The 17,417-nt window shown below is 42.7% G+C and overlaps 1 protein-coding gene across 2 annotated transcripts; it reads left to right on the forward strand.

The window, feature by feature from the left end:
- The first annotated feature begins 879 nt into the window (after positions 1–879).
- On the forward strand, positions 880–3,814 carry LOC130466905 (uncharacterized). 2 transcript variants are annotated; one of them, XM_056835469.1, is made up of 4 exons: positions 880–1,076; positions 2,360–2,696; positions 2,793–2,983; positions 3,080–3,814. In XM_056835469.1, exons 1-4 carry the CDS (start codon positions 891–893, stop codon positions 3,722–3,724), a joined length of 1,359 nt encoding a protein of 452 aa, XP_056691447.1. In that variant the 5' UTR covers positions 880–890; the 3' UTR covers positions 3,725–3,814. The 2 variants fall into 2 exon arrangements, with proteins under 2 accessions (XP_056691447.1, XP_056691446.1); XM_056835468.1 differs by having other exon boundaries at positions 2,360–2,983.
- The last annotated feature ends 13,603 nt before the right edge of the window (positions 3,815–17,417 follow it).

Here is a 17,417-nt window from a genome sequence, read left to right on the forward strand (position 1 = left end):
AATATGTCGAGGTGGAGGAGCAAACGGCAAGCTCGTCAGGGGGTACAGCGAGCCAGGCAGCGGGGGAGTCGAGCGTCGCTCCATCGCCATCGGCCGACGAGGAGCAAGAGGCTGCTCCCCAGCCTATTACGCCCAGAGGACGGGAGGAGGCCCAACTGCTTCCGTCGGAGATTCACCCAGACATGGGCTGGATGCGGTGGCTAGACAGGCATGGGGCCCAGATGAGGGACGACCTCTGCGTGGGGGAGGGGTACCAGATGCGTGTGCCGGCCGGTCTGGACTCGACCGTCAGCCTGCTTGCCGAGGGAGAATTCCCAGTGTATGCCGCATCCATCAAGCTCGGCTTGATATTCCCTCCACACCCCTTCGTTGTGGAAGTTTTAGATGGTTTTAACATTGGGGTGGCCTAGCTGACCCCCAACTCGTGGGCTGATATCTTTGGCTATATTGCCAAATGTGCGCTGAACGATGTGGAACCGTCTTTCAACGCTTTTTTGCATCTGGTCTCCCTCTCTCGTTCCCCCAGTGCCGCCAAAGGGTGGTTCAATCTGAGCAGCCGTGGTACATACCAGACAGTGGTCGGCAAGCTCAGCAAATGGCATATGTGGAGGAAGAGATGGGTCGTGTTTTACACGGACGACCAAGAGATGTACGAGAGGATGAGCCGCTGGAATTGCAATGCCAATTATATGGACCGTGACGAGCCCCTCCCACCCCTTACTGCCGAGGAGTGGGATCAAATAATGGTCCTGTTCAAGGCCAACACTTACCACTTAATCGCTGACAAGACTTTCCATGTGCCGGCCGAGTGGTTGCCGCACATTAGTCAGTTTCGGAATGAGGCCTTTCTAGCGGCCGTAGGCTTAGGATATTCTATGACTCGAGGTTGTATGCCAAATTATGTGCCGTCCCGCGTTGGTCTATTCATTTTTTCTAATTTTGGATTTATTTTGTTCACAGCGGAAGGGATGAGCAAGTTATCGGCGGCGGATATTGGGAAGGGCGACATGACCGATTGGATGGCCGACATCTATGAGGCCAAGATGCAGAAGGCCAAGGCCGAGTTGGAGGAGAAGGTGAGTATTCTCTTAGGTTGTTGTCTTTGCAAGTTAAGCCTTTCCCGTCCAGTGTCTACAGTGGGCGTCTTTTTTAGTGAGGAGTCGTTATCTTGGCGTGTGACCCGTGTTTGCTAAGGTAGGCCTCGTCACTTTTTAATGACGGGCCCCTAAGTTAGTGTTTTTCTTGCGGTTGCCAAGGTGCGCCTCGTCACCTTTTAAGACGGGCGTCCCTTTGGTGACGAGCCATTATCTTGTGAGTGACTTGTGATTGAAAGGGTACGCCTCGTCATTTTTGAGACGGGCGTCCTTTTGAATGACGAGTCACTATCTTGTGAGTGACTTGTGATTGAAAGGGTACACCTCCTCATTTTTGAGACGGGCGTCCTTTTGAATGACGAGCCACTATCTTGTGAGTGACTTGTGATTGATAGGGTACGCCTCGTCATTTTTGAGACGGGCGTCCTTTTGAATGACGAGCCACTATCTTGTGAGTGACTTGTGATTGAAAGGGTACACCTCGTCATTTTTTAGACGGGCGTCCTTTTGAATGACGAGCCACTATCTTGTGAGTGACTTGTGATTGATAGGGTACGCCTCGTCATTTTTGAGACGGGCGTCCTTTTGAATGACGAGCCACTATCTTGTGAGTGACTTGTGATTGATAAGGTACGCCTCGTCATTTTTGAGACGGGCGTCCTTTTGAATGACGAGCCACTATCTTGTGAGTGACTTGTGATTGATAGGGTACGCCTCGTCATTTTTGAGACGGGCGTCCTTTTGAATGACGAGCCACTATCTTGTGAGTGACTTGTGATTGAAAGGGTACACCTTGTCATTTTTGAGATGGGCGTCCTTTTGAATGACGAGCCACTATCTTGTGAGTGACTTGTGATTGATAGGGTACGCCTCGTCATTTTTGAGACGGGCGTCCTTTTGAATGACGAGCCACTATCTTGTGTGTGACTTGTGATTGATAAGGTACGCCTCGTCATTTTTGAGACGGGCGTCCTTTTGAATGACGAGCCACTATCTTGTGAGTGACTTGTGATTGATAGGGTACGCCTCGTCATTTTTGAGACGGGCGTCCTTTTGAATGACGAGCCACTATCTTGTGAGTGACTTGTGATTGATAAGGTACGCCTCGTCATTTTTGAGACGGGCGTCCTTTTGAATGACGAGCCACTATCTTGTGAGTGACTTGTGACTGATGACGAGCCACTATTCAGTGAATGACTTGTAATTCATCACGAGGCCCAATATCTGACTGTCCTTTGCGCTCTTTTTCTTTTTGGCAAGCTAAGGACGCGGCTAAGGCGTCAGGGAAGAAAAAGGGGACGACTCTGTCCCAATTGAAGAAAAGGGCCATGCCAACTGGCTCGGAGACTCCGAGTACCTTCAAAAAGCCCAAACCTATACCCCGCCGTCTGGTGAAGAAGGGCGAGTCAAAGGTTGCTGAGGGGGGTCGCCCTGATGACGATGAGATTGGCGTGGACAAGCCGTCTCTGGTTGTGGACTTGGTGTCCAAATCAAAGTCTGGTGGGCATCCTGACGAGTTGGAGGACCCTCTTTCGGGAATTCCGGCCGACGTCCGTTCCCAGATTCCTGCGGAGGTGGCCCGCCGAGCTAGGTCATCGGGCGGTAAGTATTATTCGAACGTCGTTCAGACGTATCGAGCCTCCTCTGGCAGTTCTTCTTACTCTCCGCGTCATCCTAAGGCCGTTGTTTTTCCTATAGCTAAAGACAAAGGGAAGGATGCAGCTGCTGCAGAGGACGAGAACGTACCCGCTACTCCTCACTATTCGTCAAAGGATAGGGTGGCTATATGCCGTAAGGTATTTAAGGCCGTCCCCGCAGAGTACGTTGCTTCTCTTCCGGGCCGCAAGACTGACGCCCAGTTTGGTGCAATCCAGGCCACCCTACTGGACGTGAGTCTATTTCCCACTTTGCTTGTACTTGTTTTTCTTTTCTTGTACTTGTTTTTTCTTTTCAAGTCATTTATTAACATGTAGCTCCTTTTGCAGTTGTTCTGCCGCATGGAATTCTGCAAGAGTTGGAAGACGCGCACTGCTGAGGAGCTCAAAGCTCAGGTGGCTGAGTCCACCCACCATGGCGACTATGCGTTCAAATCCATTGAAGAGGTCCGCCTGCAGATGCAGACGACCATAGACCTTCAAGCAAAGGAGGTAGCTTCATTGAGGTCTGACAAGGCCGAGCTGCTTAAGAAGATCTTGGCGCAGGACAAAGACATGGTGACAATGGTCGAGGAGGCCAAGACAGCGGCGGCGGAAATACGGACGCTTCAGGACCAGTTGCGGGAGTACCCTCAAGTCAAAGAGGCGGCTGAGGAAGCCGAGCATCTTCGGAGGGAGCTGGAGACGGCCAGGTCGCAAGTTCGCACCTTGCGTGAGCGTCTTCTGGAATCCTATGATCAGGAGGAGCAAGCGGCCAAGGACGCTGTGAAGCACGCCTGGGAGAGCCACATGCCAGAGTATGATCTCGCGTGGTTCAGCGGCGATTGGAACACAGTGCCGCTGTGTTGGCTGCTGAGCGTCTCGGTCAGCCGCCTCCTGAGTTTGTACCTTCTGATGATGAGGACGATGCGGCTGCTCCCTGATTTGCTTCCTTCCAAGTTCTTCAAAATTTTATTCAAGTGTTCCCATGCCTAAGGGCAAAAACAATTATTTTGTTAAGTTTTGGAGCTGCTGGCGTCTGTACCATTGTGCCTGCTGAGCACACAACAATTTCTTTCTTTTTTGTTTTTGAATTATGGGCTACTTTTACACGCCTTTCTACGGGCGTTGTTTTATAAGTAAATAAGTTATTTTTGTTGCTTCTTTTATCTCGCAATTATTTGCTCTTCGTAATTTGATTATTCCTTAATCAATAGGCTTAATCAATAGGTATGGTAGCCAAGGTGCAACTGAGTATACACTAAACACGTTGGTGCCGCAGGCAACTGAGCATGCACTAAGCACTACTGTGGTCGTCTCTTTCTTTGGCGAGCGTGTCTATAACGATGTTGATTGACGCAAGTCAATCAATAGGTATGATTGCCGCTAGACATGCTCGTTAAATGGAGTTGACGGCCAAACGTTCGTGCCGCCGAGCTTTTGAGCAAACAACCTTTGTTTCAAAGTTATTGGTGCCGCAGGCAACTGAGCATGCGCTAGGCACTATTGTGGTCGTCTCTTTCCTTGGCGAGCGTGTCTATACCGATATTGATTGACGCAAGTCAATCAATAGGTATGATTGCCGCTAGACATGCTCGTCAAATGGACTGGACGGCCAAATGTTCGTGCCGCCGCACTTTTGAGCAAACAACCTTTGCTTCAAAGTTATTGGTGTCGCAGGCAACTGAGCATGCGCTAGGCACTACTGTGGTCGTCTCTTTCCTTGGCGAGCGTGTCTATACCGATATTGATTGACGCAAGTCAATCAATAGGTATGATTGCCACTAGACATGCTCGTCAAATGGACTGGACGGCCAAATGTTCGTTCCGCCGCACTTTTGAGCAAACAACCTTTGTTTCAAAGTTATTCGTGTCGCTGAGCTTTTGAGCAAACAACCTATGTTTCAAAGTTGTTCATGCCGCTGAGCTTTTGAACGAACAACCTATGATTTAAGGTTATTTGTGCCGCTGAGCTATTGAGCAAACAACCTATGTTTCAAAGTTGTTCATGCCGCTGAGCTTTTGAACAAATAACTTATGATTTAAGTTTATTTGTGCCGCTGGCACTTACTATGCCGTACTGGTTGGCCAGCGGCTTGCTATACTGGGAAGGGAGTTGGATAGGTGATCAGCCTACAACTTGGTGCTAATCTGGGCCACTTCTTAGGCTTCAAACAATTAGTCTTGCTGAGAGTTTTTGCTAATCTGGGCCACTTCTCAGGCCGTCATACAATTAGGCTTTGGTTATGCATTGGAGTGTACATTTTTATATTCATTGTGCGAGCAATAAATATTACGAGACAAATAGAGTAGTATTATTTATAACTTTGCAAGGCGAATTTAGCCGGTTACAAAAGTAATTACTACCCTACTATGACCATTAGAGGCCGCCCCTTGGGCAATGGATCGTGGTACGTAAGACAAAGCTTAGCACATATTTAGAAGAAATACTTCTTGAGATTGTCGGCATTCCAAGTGCGTAAAATAAGCCGGCCCTGCATGTCTTGAATGCGGTAGGTTCCATCTCTAACCTCATCATAGATCTCATAAGGTCCCTCCCAAGTGGGCGTCAGCTTACCCTGTTCGTTTGCTCGTCTTGTGGATTCCATTTTCCTGAGGACAAAATCTCCCACTTTGAGCACTCTATTAGAGACTTTCTTGTTGTATTCTCTTGCCATTCTTATCTTGTACAGCTGTTGTCTGAGCGCTGTATTTCCTCTAACCTCGGGCAGGAAGTCCAGGGCTGCTTTCATTGTCTCCCAGTTAGCATTTTCGTCATACAGCATGACTCTCAATGTTGGTTCACACATTTCTATGGGTAGGACAGCCTCGGCGCCATAGGCTAGCAAGAAGGGTGTTTCACCGGTTGAATTCTTAGCCGTGGTGCGGATGGACCATAAGACATTTAGCAGCTCATCAGCCCATAGACCTTTGGCTTCGTCAAGCTTCTTTTTCATTCCTTCGGAGATAATTTTGTTGAACGCCTCTACCTGACCATTGGCTTGGGGACGTCCGACTGATGCAAAACAAGTGTGTATGCCGTGATCTGCCAGCCACTCTTTCAGCTTAGGCGTCTCAAACTGGGGCCCATTATCGAAGACGATAGCCTGTGGAATCCCAAAGCGAGTCATGATGTTCTTCCAAATGAATTCTCTCACATCAGTAGTTTTTATGTTTTTGAGCGCTTCTGCCTCCACCCATTTGGTGAAGTAATCTACAGCAACGATGACATAACGCCTTCCTCCTGGTGCGGCCGTAAATGGGCCTAGAAGATCCATCCCCCACTTAGCAAATGGAATTGGGCTTGTAATGGGCGTGAAAACTCGTGCCGGTCGGTGTATTAGGTGAGAAAAACGCTGGCATTTGTCACACTTCTTGACCAGTGAAATTGCGTCCTCCTTAAGAGTCGGCCAGTAATAGCCGGTTCGAAGTGCCTTTTCAGCCAAAGCCCTTCCACCAATATGCGAGCTGCACAACCCCTGATGAAGGTCTTCTAAAATTTCCTGCCCCTTCTCAGGTGTTACACATCTTAACAAAGGACGGGAGTAGGCCTTTTTCTAGAGGGTGCCGTTCCACATTTCAAACCAAGAGCATTTCTTCTGAAGTTTTGCCGCTTCCCTTGAGTCTTCGGGCAAGACTCCATTCATTTTGAAGTTTACTATGTCATCCATCCATGTGGACGTCCTGTCAAGAGTTTCCACCTCCATTTGCTCAACACTTTTGTGCTCTTTTACCTCCCAAAACACGTGCCGAGGGGTATCACAAGACGCGGAACTTGCCAATTTTGACAGGGCATCAGCTTGGTTATTTTCCGAGCGAGGGACTTGCCTTACTTCAAAACTTTTCAGTGGCTCTACTTCCTGATGGACGGCCTGCATGTATTTGACCATAGTCGGATCCCTAGCTTCGTAGGTCCCATTAACTTGGCTCACAATCAGTTGGGAGTCAGATAGTGCTACAATCTCCTCGGCGCCTGCCGCCTTACACATTTTAATGCCACAAAGCAGGGCTTCATATTCCGCTTCATTATTTGACGCCTGGAAGTTAAATCGCATAGCATACTCAAAAGTATCTCCTTCTGGGGAGTGACAGATTATCCCAGCTCCACATCCATTTTGTGTGGATGAACCGTCTACATACACTGTCCACACCGTGTTTGTATTCCTGGCAAAGTCTGGCCTCGTCATTTCAACAATAAAGTCGGCACATGCCTGCCCCTTGACAGCTTTCCTCGGCTCATAGGTGATATCAAAGGCGTTCAGCTCTATTGCCCAATTCAGCATTCGTCCTGACGCCTCCAGCTTTGTGAATGGCAGTTTGAGCGGTTGATTTGTGTAGACCACTATTTTGTGAGCTAAGAAATAAGGACGGAGCTTTTTGCTGTCCATGAACAGAGCTAAGCCAAACTTTTCCACTGTAGGGTATCTAACTTCAGCATTTTGAAGAACATGACTGACAAAGTATACCGGCATCTGTATTCCCTCCCTCTCTGTCAGTAGAACGGCACTCAACGAGTGCTCGGACACGGCGAGATACATGTACAAAGTCTCTCCTAGCAAGGGACTAACAAGACGAGGCAAGGTATGCAAGTGCTCCTTTAATCTGACCAATGCCGCCTCGGCCTCGTCCGACCATTCAAACTTGGCCTTCTTTCTGACAGACCTAAAAAAGTAGTGGCACTTGTCTCCAGCCCTAGAAAGGAATCTGCCCAGGGCGGCCAAGCAACCTATGAGCCGCTGGACCTCCTTCACTGTCTTTGGTGAGCTCATATCAATTACTGCCTGGATTTTGTCTGGGTTGGCTTCAATTTCTCTTTCATCAATCAAGAAACCTAAGAATTTGCCTGCCGTCACCCCGAACACACACTTCTTAGGATTCAACCTCATGTTGTAGGCTCGAATAGTCTCAAATGTCTCCCTGAGATCAGTTATGTGCGCCTCCCTCTGCTTACTTTTTACGATCATATCATCAATATAAGCTTCAATATTTCTGCCGAGCTGCTTAATGAACACAGTGTTAATAAGACGCTGAAAGGTGGCCGGTGCATTCTTTAACCCAAACGGCATCACTTTGTAGCAGTAAAGGCCTTGTTCAGTAACAAATGACGTTTTTTCCTGGTCGTCAGGCCACAACGGAATCTGATGAAACCCTGAGTATGCATCCATAAAGCTCATCATAGCATGCCCTGCGGTAGAGTCGACGAGCCAGTCAATCTTGGGAAATGGGAAACTGTCCTTGGGACATGCCTTATTGAGGTTGGTGTAGTCAACACACATTCTCCAGGTACCATTAGGTTTTTTGACGAGGACCACGTTAGCAACCCAGTCCGGGTACTGACTAGGCCTGACGAACCCTGCCTCCATCAACTTTTGTATTTCCGCGGCTGCCGCCTGATTTCTATCTTCCCCATGGTTCCTTTTCTTCTGACGAACCGGTTTGAAGTTTGGGTCCACATTCAGCTTATAGACGGCCACAGCAGGATCAATACCCGGCATTTCGTCCACTGTGAAAGCAAAGATATCTTCAAATTCTCTCAAAAGGTGGACCAACTCTGCCGCCAGCGGGTCGTCAGGAGAAATCCCGATGGGCACTACTCTGTCAGGTTTATCTGTGTTTAATACCACATTGAAATGAGCCCCAACAGGCTCTGGGCGTCTCTCTTCCATGTGCCCTGCTGAGATAGTTAATGTTTCTTTGACGATCTTGGGTTGTGCGTCGCCACATTTTCGTTTGTTTCCCGATGTCCCTTTCTCTTCACCCGTCCCCCATGCTTCTGGACTCAAGGTGGTTAGGTAGCAATCTCTAGCTTGTTGCTGGTCACCATGTATAGTGCTGACACTCCCATCGTCACAAATGAACTTAAGAAGCATCAGATGAGTCACAATGACATCCTTTGCCCTATTCAAGGTGGGACGCCCCAAGATGATGTTATATGCCGTCAGGTCTTTCACTATGAGAAAACGGACGTCCATTTGTCGAGATTCCTTTTTATTTCCCATCCTCAGAGGAAGGGCAATTATGCCGACTGGGTGGATGATACTACCTCCGAAGCCTATAATGGGATAGTGGATTTTCTCAATCTTTGAGGAATCATGTTGCAGCCGATTCAAGCACTCTAGACTAATTATGTCCGACGAACTTCCTGTATCAACCAAAATACGCCTAACCCTCAGATTAGCAACTTTTAACTCAATTACTAAAGGATCGTCATGCGGGGTGGAGATTTTCCCACGGTCGGCCTCGCCGATTTCAACTTTTGGGAACGGGTCAACTGTGGCCTTGCCGGACAGCATCACTTGCCCCAATCGCTTGGCATAATCCTTCTGGCCCCTCATGGTCGGCCCGCCGGCGGCCAATCCTCCGGAGATGACTGCTACGCACTCTGGGTCGGTACGATTCCCATCTTCCTCCGAGGGAGGGGATTTGTTTTTCTTGTAGAAGGGTTTGCCAGAACCTCCCGTGTTCCTACTGATATAACTCTTTAAGAATCCCTTGGCGGCTAGGCCGTCCAATGCCCTTTTCAAGCTCTTACATTCTTTGGTGTCATGCCCAATGTCACTGTGAAAGTGACAGTACAGTTTGGGGTCCCTACTTTCTGGTGGCGACTTCATGGGAAATGGACGATCAATGTCATATTTGGACCCGACGTCCATCAGAATTGTGTACATGTCTGTGTTATACTCAAATCGCTCCCGATCATAAGTTCTGGACCATTTCTGGCCTGCCGTCCCGGGAGCCCTGTCTGACTCTTTTGCAATAGCCCACGTTCCGTTAGGCCGGCTCTTCTTTTCGAATTTCTCCTTTTTTGTCGCCGGCTCGGCGGTATCACTTCCTCTGGGATCTTTCGGGACGCTGCAAATCTCTGTTGCATGGATGAAGGCCTCGGCCTCATCCAGCACTTCTGGCATTGTTCGGACGCTTTTCTTTATCAGATCAAACTTGAAAGAGCCCTTTTTTAAGCCCTCGAATGAAGTTATCGAATGCAACACCATCTGGAAAATCCGGAATTTGCCCTGCCTCTAGATTGAATCTCTTCACATAGCTCCTCAGAGACTCGTCTTTCCCTTGCTGAATCCTACTCAGATGCATGCTCGTCTTCTTTTCTTCCTTGTGAGCCATAAACCGAGTAGAGAACAATAGCTCGAGCTCCGAAAAAGAGCGAATAGTTCCGGCTGGAAGTCTCTCGAACCACTTAGATGCTACTCCTTTGAGTGTGCCTGGAAAATACTTACACCAGGTTGAGTCAGTTGTTCCTTGGACATACATGTGATGCCGGTAAACCAAGAGGTGCATGTCTGGATCTGTGGTCCCATCGTAAGCATCAATGTTGGGCGGCTTGACTTTGGGTTCCCTCGGGGCTCTCATGATGGAGTCTGCAAAGGGGGTGGTGTTAGGTTATGATTCATATGACAGTTCATAAATCATGCGGAAAAAACCATAAAGCCAGGAAACATATTATTTACACATAATCATTTAGCATAGTTTAGATGCATACTCTTTGTTGCGTGCCTTCCCTAGCTGCGCCCGAACCGAACAAGAACAAGTCTTTAGGACTCCAAGTGTCGTCCCTCCGTAGATAGTCCACAGCACGTCCGGATCCGCCTTAAGATTGACCAACTAGAATCGCCCTTAAGGTTCTAATATTTTCGGTTAGGTAGGCAAGATTATTGGCTGATTTTTCTGCTTAAAAATCTTAGTTTTGAATACTTAAAAACTTGTATATAAATAATGAGCCCTAGGCCTTTATTTATAGAGTTATGGAAAAGGAATCGCAATCCTAGTAGGATACGAATTAATTGAAATTAGAATCCTACATGAATTCTATTTAATTAATTTATCTAATTAGGAATAGGAATTTAATCACACACTAACTCTTGCAGTTTTAGGAATCACGCATGAGCACAAACTCACACACACACACGGCAGCCACAAGGGCTGCCCATGCGCATGCGAGCAGCAGCCCATGCAGCGCGGCCCACGCATCCGTGGCCTTGGTGCGCGCTGGGCTTGTGGCGTGCGTGCTTGCTGGGCGATGGCCCGGCTTCGTGCTGGGCCTTCGTCCGGCAGGCCTCGTCCGATGCTAATTCGTACGATACGCTTCCGATTAAATTTCCATTTCCGGAATCTATTTCCGATACGAACAATATTTAATATTTCCGATTCCGGAATTAATTTCCGATTCGAACAAATATTTAATATTTCCGTTTCCGGAATTATTTTCCGATTCCGGTAATATTTCCGATTCTGACAATATTTCCGTTTCCGGCAATATTTCCGATTCTGGTAATATTTCCATTTCCAATAATATTTTCCGATACGTACCATGTTTCCGTTTCCGGCAACATCTACGACTTGGATAATATTCATATTTCCGATACGATCCATATTTCCGTTTCCGGCAATATCATCGTTTCCGGAGTATTCATTTCTTGCCTGTGACGATCTTAGCTCCCACTGAAACCAAGATCCGTCGGTTCCGAATATTCATAGATGGAGTATTTAATGCCATTAAATACTTGATCCGTTTACGTACTATTTGTGTGACCCTACGGGTTCAGTCAAGAGTAAGCTGTGGATTAATATCATTAATTCCACTTGAACTGAAGCGGCCTCTAGCTAGGCATTCAGCTCACTTGATCTCACTGAATTATTAACTTGTTAATTAATACTGAACCGCATTTATTAGACTTAACATAGAATGCATACTTGGACCAAGGGCATTATTTCCTTCAGTCTCCCACTTGTCCTTAGGGACAAGTGTGCATTTCCTAATTCCTTTGTCGCTCGATGCTTGCTCTTGAACATAAGGTAAGAGTTGTCATCCTTATTATGTCCAGAGGTGTTCCTCGGTTTCAGAGTTCAACTGATCAAATAAACAGATAATCATAGCCTATGATTCATCCGAGCACGGCCATGCATTTCACAGTTTCTAGCTCTCCGAGTGGCCTTGTACAACTTTTAAGCATCTCATCCCGATTTATGGGAGGACAATCCCAATCTTGCGATCTTGAGATTAGACTTCGTTTGATAGGTGATTACCTGAGCGTTGCCTTTATAGCCTCCTTTTACGGTGCGACGGTTGGTCAACGTCAAAGCAACCAGTTCTCAAACAAGTAATCTCAAATCACTCAGGTATTGAGGATTTAGTGTCTAATAATTTAATGAAATTTACTTATGACAGACTTTCATCTCTTACAGTAAAGTTTCATAGGTCTTGTCCGATACTAGTCTTCCCAAAGTAAGTATCTATGCAAATGATTATGACATTGCCATGTCCACATAGTTCAAGAAACAGAACTACTAGTCATCTTGCATTCTAATCGTCTAACGTTTTCTATGCGTCCAATTTTATAGAAAACTCCGAATAGGGACCATTTTCAACCTTTGACTTTCAAGTTCACTTGATAGACATTTCTTAGTCACAGGACTGGTCCTGACAGTCTATCTTGAATATATCGTCAAATTTGAAGGGACTCATCATTTAATACTAAACCAAGATTAAATGGAATATGAAAATACATTTCATATATGATAAATGTTTAACCCCATTGTTTTATAACCATGGGCCTCTAACCCATCTTTAAAACATTTCATGGAATTCAAAGCTATGCTTGATTTCCAGTGCTACAACGTGAGTGTTGCTTCTCACTTGTTGCATAGGTTTAGTTATCATGCTTTGCCAATCTTAATATCCTTTTCATCGAATGTTCTTCGAGATATGATGATAAGATCTTTTCGAGTTTGTTTATTATGTGATCTAGTCTTTCTTACTTCGATGGTGGTTCTACGCATTTTACAATGAAGAGCCATCAAGTTAGCAGACATGTGATCCACCCAAGTTCAATGAAGAACTCATTAATATAAACAACTCTGTTTTATTGCTTCTTAGGCAATAATTACTTTTACTTCAACTGTATAGGTTGCTAGTGATGCTTTGTTTGGATTTACCTATCCAGGCAGTTCACAGATATGTGGAAGATTCTCCAACTATATCTTAGAACATAGAAATTATTATTTTAATTTCCCACGCAACAACTCATGGTCTCCAATCCATGTTGCCATTTCAAAACACGATGCTCTATAGCTCGTCCTTATCAATGATTAACTCCAAAGGGTCTTGCTTGATCCTTTGCCAGTGTTTATGCGTGTAGCATCAATATTTAGCGTATCTTTATTTCCTTGAATCAAGAACTATTCCTGTGTACCTTTTCAAGTACCATAAGTATTCTTGGTCTCAATCTAGTTGATCTTCACTTAGATCAATAGAGATTGGTATATGTTCGTCATGCCTTAAAGTCATACGATACGTTTTTGGCGATCCTCATATTATATCATACATGATAAATTCTTTTGCAGAATAATTCCCAATTGAATTCTATTCATGTAACTTTAGCTTATTCAATTTCAGCAGATACTGAATCCAGCTAAATTCTTTGACATATAATATAGGTTAAGAATCTCATTTAGACTCTTTGATGTTTAACTTAGTAAATGCTTATACATAGTTCAAACATCCTTTACTTAGATTTATTCACATGGGTCGAATATCTCCAATGGAGACTTTTGTGTTTGATTTAGTAAATGCCATTACTTAATCCAAAACAATATCATAAGATTTTTGTAAATAGATCTTAATACCCAGTATGTACTAAGTTTCGCCATGGTCCATCATTGATGAATTATTTCAAATCTAAGTCATTAGCATTTGAATGTTATTTCACAATAGAGAGATATGTGTGTAATACACATAGGACCAATTAAGTTTTAAGTACTCCCACTAAACTTCTTATATATCTATAAGAATCATGTACATTTTATGAAACTAAAATACTTATTAGCTTCACTAAAATACATTTCTAATTCCCAATTGCTTGCTTAAATCTGTACTTAGATTTCATAAGCTAGCTTTCCTTTTCAAGCATTTATTTGGATCCACAAATCCTATGACATACCATGTACATAGTTTATTCCAACATTTGATTGAGGAATACGTTTTGTCATCCAATTGCCATATGTACCAATATGCAATCATTGCTTGAATTATAGACTTAAGCATTACGATTTTGCATGAGGTTTCAACACAATCCATGCCATGAATTTGCTTGTAACCTTTAGCAACTAATCTAGCTTTGTGTGTGAACACAATTCCATGTTTGATGGTTTTTATCCTTAAAACAAACTTGCAACCAATAGGTGTGAAACTATTCTTGCAAATCAACAAAATTTCAATTTTGTCATCAAAACATTGAGTATGTTTTATGGCCTCTAACCATTTAAAACATTTGAGTCTATATATGGCCTCTAACCATTTTAGGGAATCTAGGTTTCGTCATAGCTTTCTTACAAGTCATAAACTCATTAATCTACATGATAATAGTTTGACTGCAAGTTGTAGGTTTCTTCACTATCGAATAGAAGAATCTCATAGTTTCATTGACCAGAACTCTATGTTTCCTTACTATCTAATAGAAGAATCTCATAGTTCCAGTGACTTGAACTCTATGCCTACTTGGGTATAGAACATCAAACAATAGAATATCAACAGGCACTTTGAGAGTCCTTTGAATATTCTATTCTCCTTGAAGCACTTGTAAAGTCTTCTAAGAGATGTCTATTCTTTAAAAGCTACTTCTAAAGTCCTTTCAGAATAAGTTCGGATTTTCTGAAGCACTTCGAAAAGCCTCCGGAATGTCCGTTTATGTTTGTTGTTCGCCTCGAAAACTTTCGAGGTCTATTTTCTCCCACTTGTCATTTTGGAAACGAATCTCCAAAAGGACATTATTTCGAGCAAACAAACATTATGTTCTCAAAAATTCGTGGTAGAAACAATACCCTTGTGTCTCATTTGAATAAATCACAATGAAACATATATCTAGACTTGGGCCTTAGTTTGTTGAATAACAAACACTAAGCTCCCACTGAGTTTAGCAACTCTTTAGATATATATAATTGAAAAGATATCCTGAAATTATTTTCAATAGCTTTGACGAATTTGGTTTAGTTTGGTGGTAGTTGAGCATTTTGTTTTAGAAATTATAGGAAAAGTCTTTATGATTCATCATTGATCGAATCAAGTACTAATTGACTTTGATCATTCCAACGTAGATATGCCATATCTTATGGAGCTAGATTGTGAAATTACAACACACAATCATTGATGATCATATTTGGTCTCAAGTAATCATCAACATGATCTAACCTAGATCTTTATGATTTCTTGCCAAGTGGATTTTATACTTCTGAATCTTTGAACTAGCCAAACAGATTCAACTTTATATCACATTTGAGTAAATATACCTATATTTACTCGAATCCATGTGAAATAATAAAGTCATAAAATCTTTCTTTAGCTTTGAACTCTATTGTCTAGGCGTTCTAACAATAGTTCATATCTTTTGTTACTTTCAACAAGTAAGACTGGTTGTCTTAAAATGATCTAGAAATCAATCAACTTTCAAAAGTCCATTAAAATAGAGCTTTTGAATGTTAACTTGTTGATATGGTCTAAGCAACAATGCCAAAGATTAGTGGAACTCAAATCAAGGGGTTGATTTGAAACTAGTAAAGTTCTTTAAAGAGTTGTTTGTTTTAATCAAGCATATTGACTCATTCTGTAAATGACCATTTCATTCAAATAAACAAACAAACATTGTTTTTGTTTTTCTTTGAATGTGAGTCTTTCTGTGTTTGAAGTAGAAATTTAGGTATGCTGATTATGGAACAAAATAGCCATTAAGTTCCAGCCTTTGAAAGGACTTAAAACAAACTTAGATGACCCTACAATTAATGTAGCATTGCTATGCTTCATTTCCCACTTGTAGGTCATTAGTGTATCCTAGCTTCCATTGTTTGAGTTATTACAAAGTAAGAACCTCAAGCGGTATATGATACCAAGGAAGTTTGATTGCTAGGTCACTTCTCTTTAAACATAAACTTATAGGTAGAAACGGAATCGTAAATTCCTTTCATTGTTCCTCGTTTTCCTATTTCTTGTACCCTTTCTTATAGTCTTAAGAATTGAATTCTTTAGTGTTGACTTTTATACTTTGTTAGACATGTCCAATGTCACCAACAAGGTTCTTTACCATTTATGTTGAATATTTTGTTTCAACTAGATGATCTTACCAGAAGCTTCTAAAGTTCTCTAAGCATCGATCTATTCGAATGTCTAGGGACTAGACTCATTCGAGAATTAAATGGACAAAGATATTAGGTTGTTAACCATTGGTAAAGCTGAGCGTATTAAACTCAATGCTTTATGATCTCAAAACTACAGTGTATTTTGAATTCACAAGCACCAATTGGTTTGCCATTCGATTTTGATATTCGAAAACAACCATAAAAGTCGCTATAAGAAACGTACATTTTAAATTTCTCACTTTCTCTCTTTTCCGTGAATCGTTCTTGGATTCACTACCAATCGAGGAAATTTACTGTTACCTTTCTAAAAGGATTTATTGCAGTGCAAGATATTTAATTATAAACAATAATTAAAACATACATTGAAGCATGCAAAGTCTAAACATTTATCATGAATAATAACTTGAAATTAAAGCAACCATGCAATTCAAACAAGTTATTAGCATTTTATTCGAATTATGTGTTCCGGCAGGTGTGAATAAAATGATTCCAAGACCCTAAAACCATTGAAGAATTAAGCACAGTTTGTCGACTCAATTCTAAAACATTTTAGGTAAGCAAAAGCCTTTTGCTAATAGTCTAGAAACTACTCTTGGTTGATAGGCACGTCTAAGAACTTATTAGGTAAACCTATCGATTTTGCCACGACATAAAAGGACTCCTTACTTATATCGTTGAGTTTCACCAAAACTAACATGTACTCACAATTATTTGTGTACCTTGCCCCTTTAGGACCAATAAGTAACACCTCGCTGAGCGAAAACTATTACTAGATTGATGTAAAGGATATCCAAGCAAGTGTATATTTTGGCATGGCACCTTTTAACTCAATTTTTAAGTTTGGAACTTAAGGCTCTTACTATGTTGGTTAGATTTTAAGTGAACTAAAATCCTTAATCATGCAACATAATCAAGCTTTTGATCTCATGCATTTTAAGACATATTTAAAACAATAAATAACTTAAAACATGCATAAGATATTTGTGATCTAGTATGGCCCGACTTCATCTTGAAGCTTTGACTTCAAAGTCCGTCTTGAAAATCTCCGTGGGAGGCACCATTTTCTTCAAATAGGATAAGCTATAACTAATTACAACTATTTGATGGTTCGCAGACCATATTTGAATTGAAAAATAACTTTGGTACTTTAGACCAATTACATTCAAATTAATGGTACGCAGACCATATTTTCTATCCTATTTGGGCCATACTAGTCACTTCATAACCTGCAAAACAGTACATATACAATATATACCATTCACCCATTCATTATCATGAATGGCCCACATAGCTGGTTAGTAAAACACATTATGCATCACGTAAACATTTGTAGCAATTAATCAAGGGCACCAATAATCTACCAATTATTCAGTCCTTATTAATTCTAATCAAGTTGTTTTAACCTTAAGGATTTGTAGACCTAATCAAGAGTTTATGACTAAAAAGCGCTCCCACTTAAACCAATAAATTCATATGCTTTACTAATTTTAAACATAAAATTGTATTTCTAGTCTAACCGGAAACATACAAATTTAATTAAAATTTAAAG

Source organism: Spinacia oleracea, chromosome 2 (assembly GCF_020520425.1).
Source record: "Spinacia oleracea cultivar Varoflay chromosome 2, BTI_SOV_V1, whole genome shotgun sequence".
Taxonomy (NCBI): domain Eukaryota; kingdom Viridiplantae; phylum Streptophyta; class Magnoliopsida; order Caryophyllales; family Amaranthaceae; genus Spinacia; species Spinacia oleracea.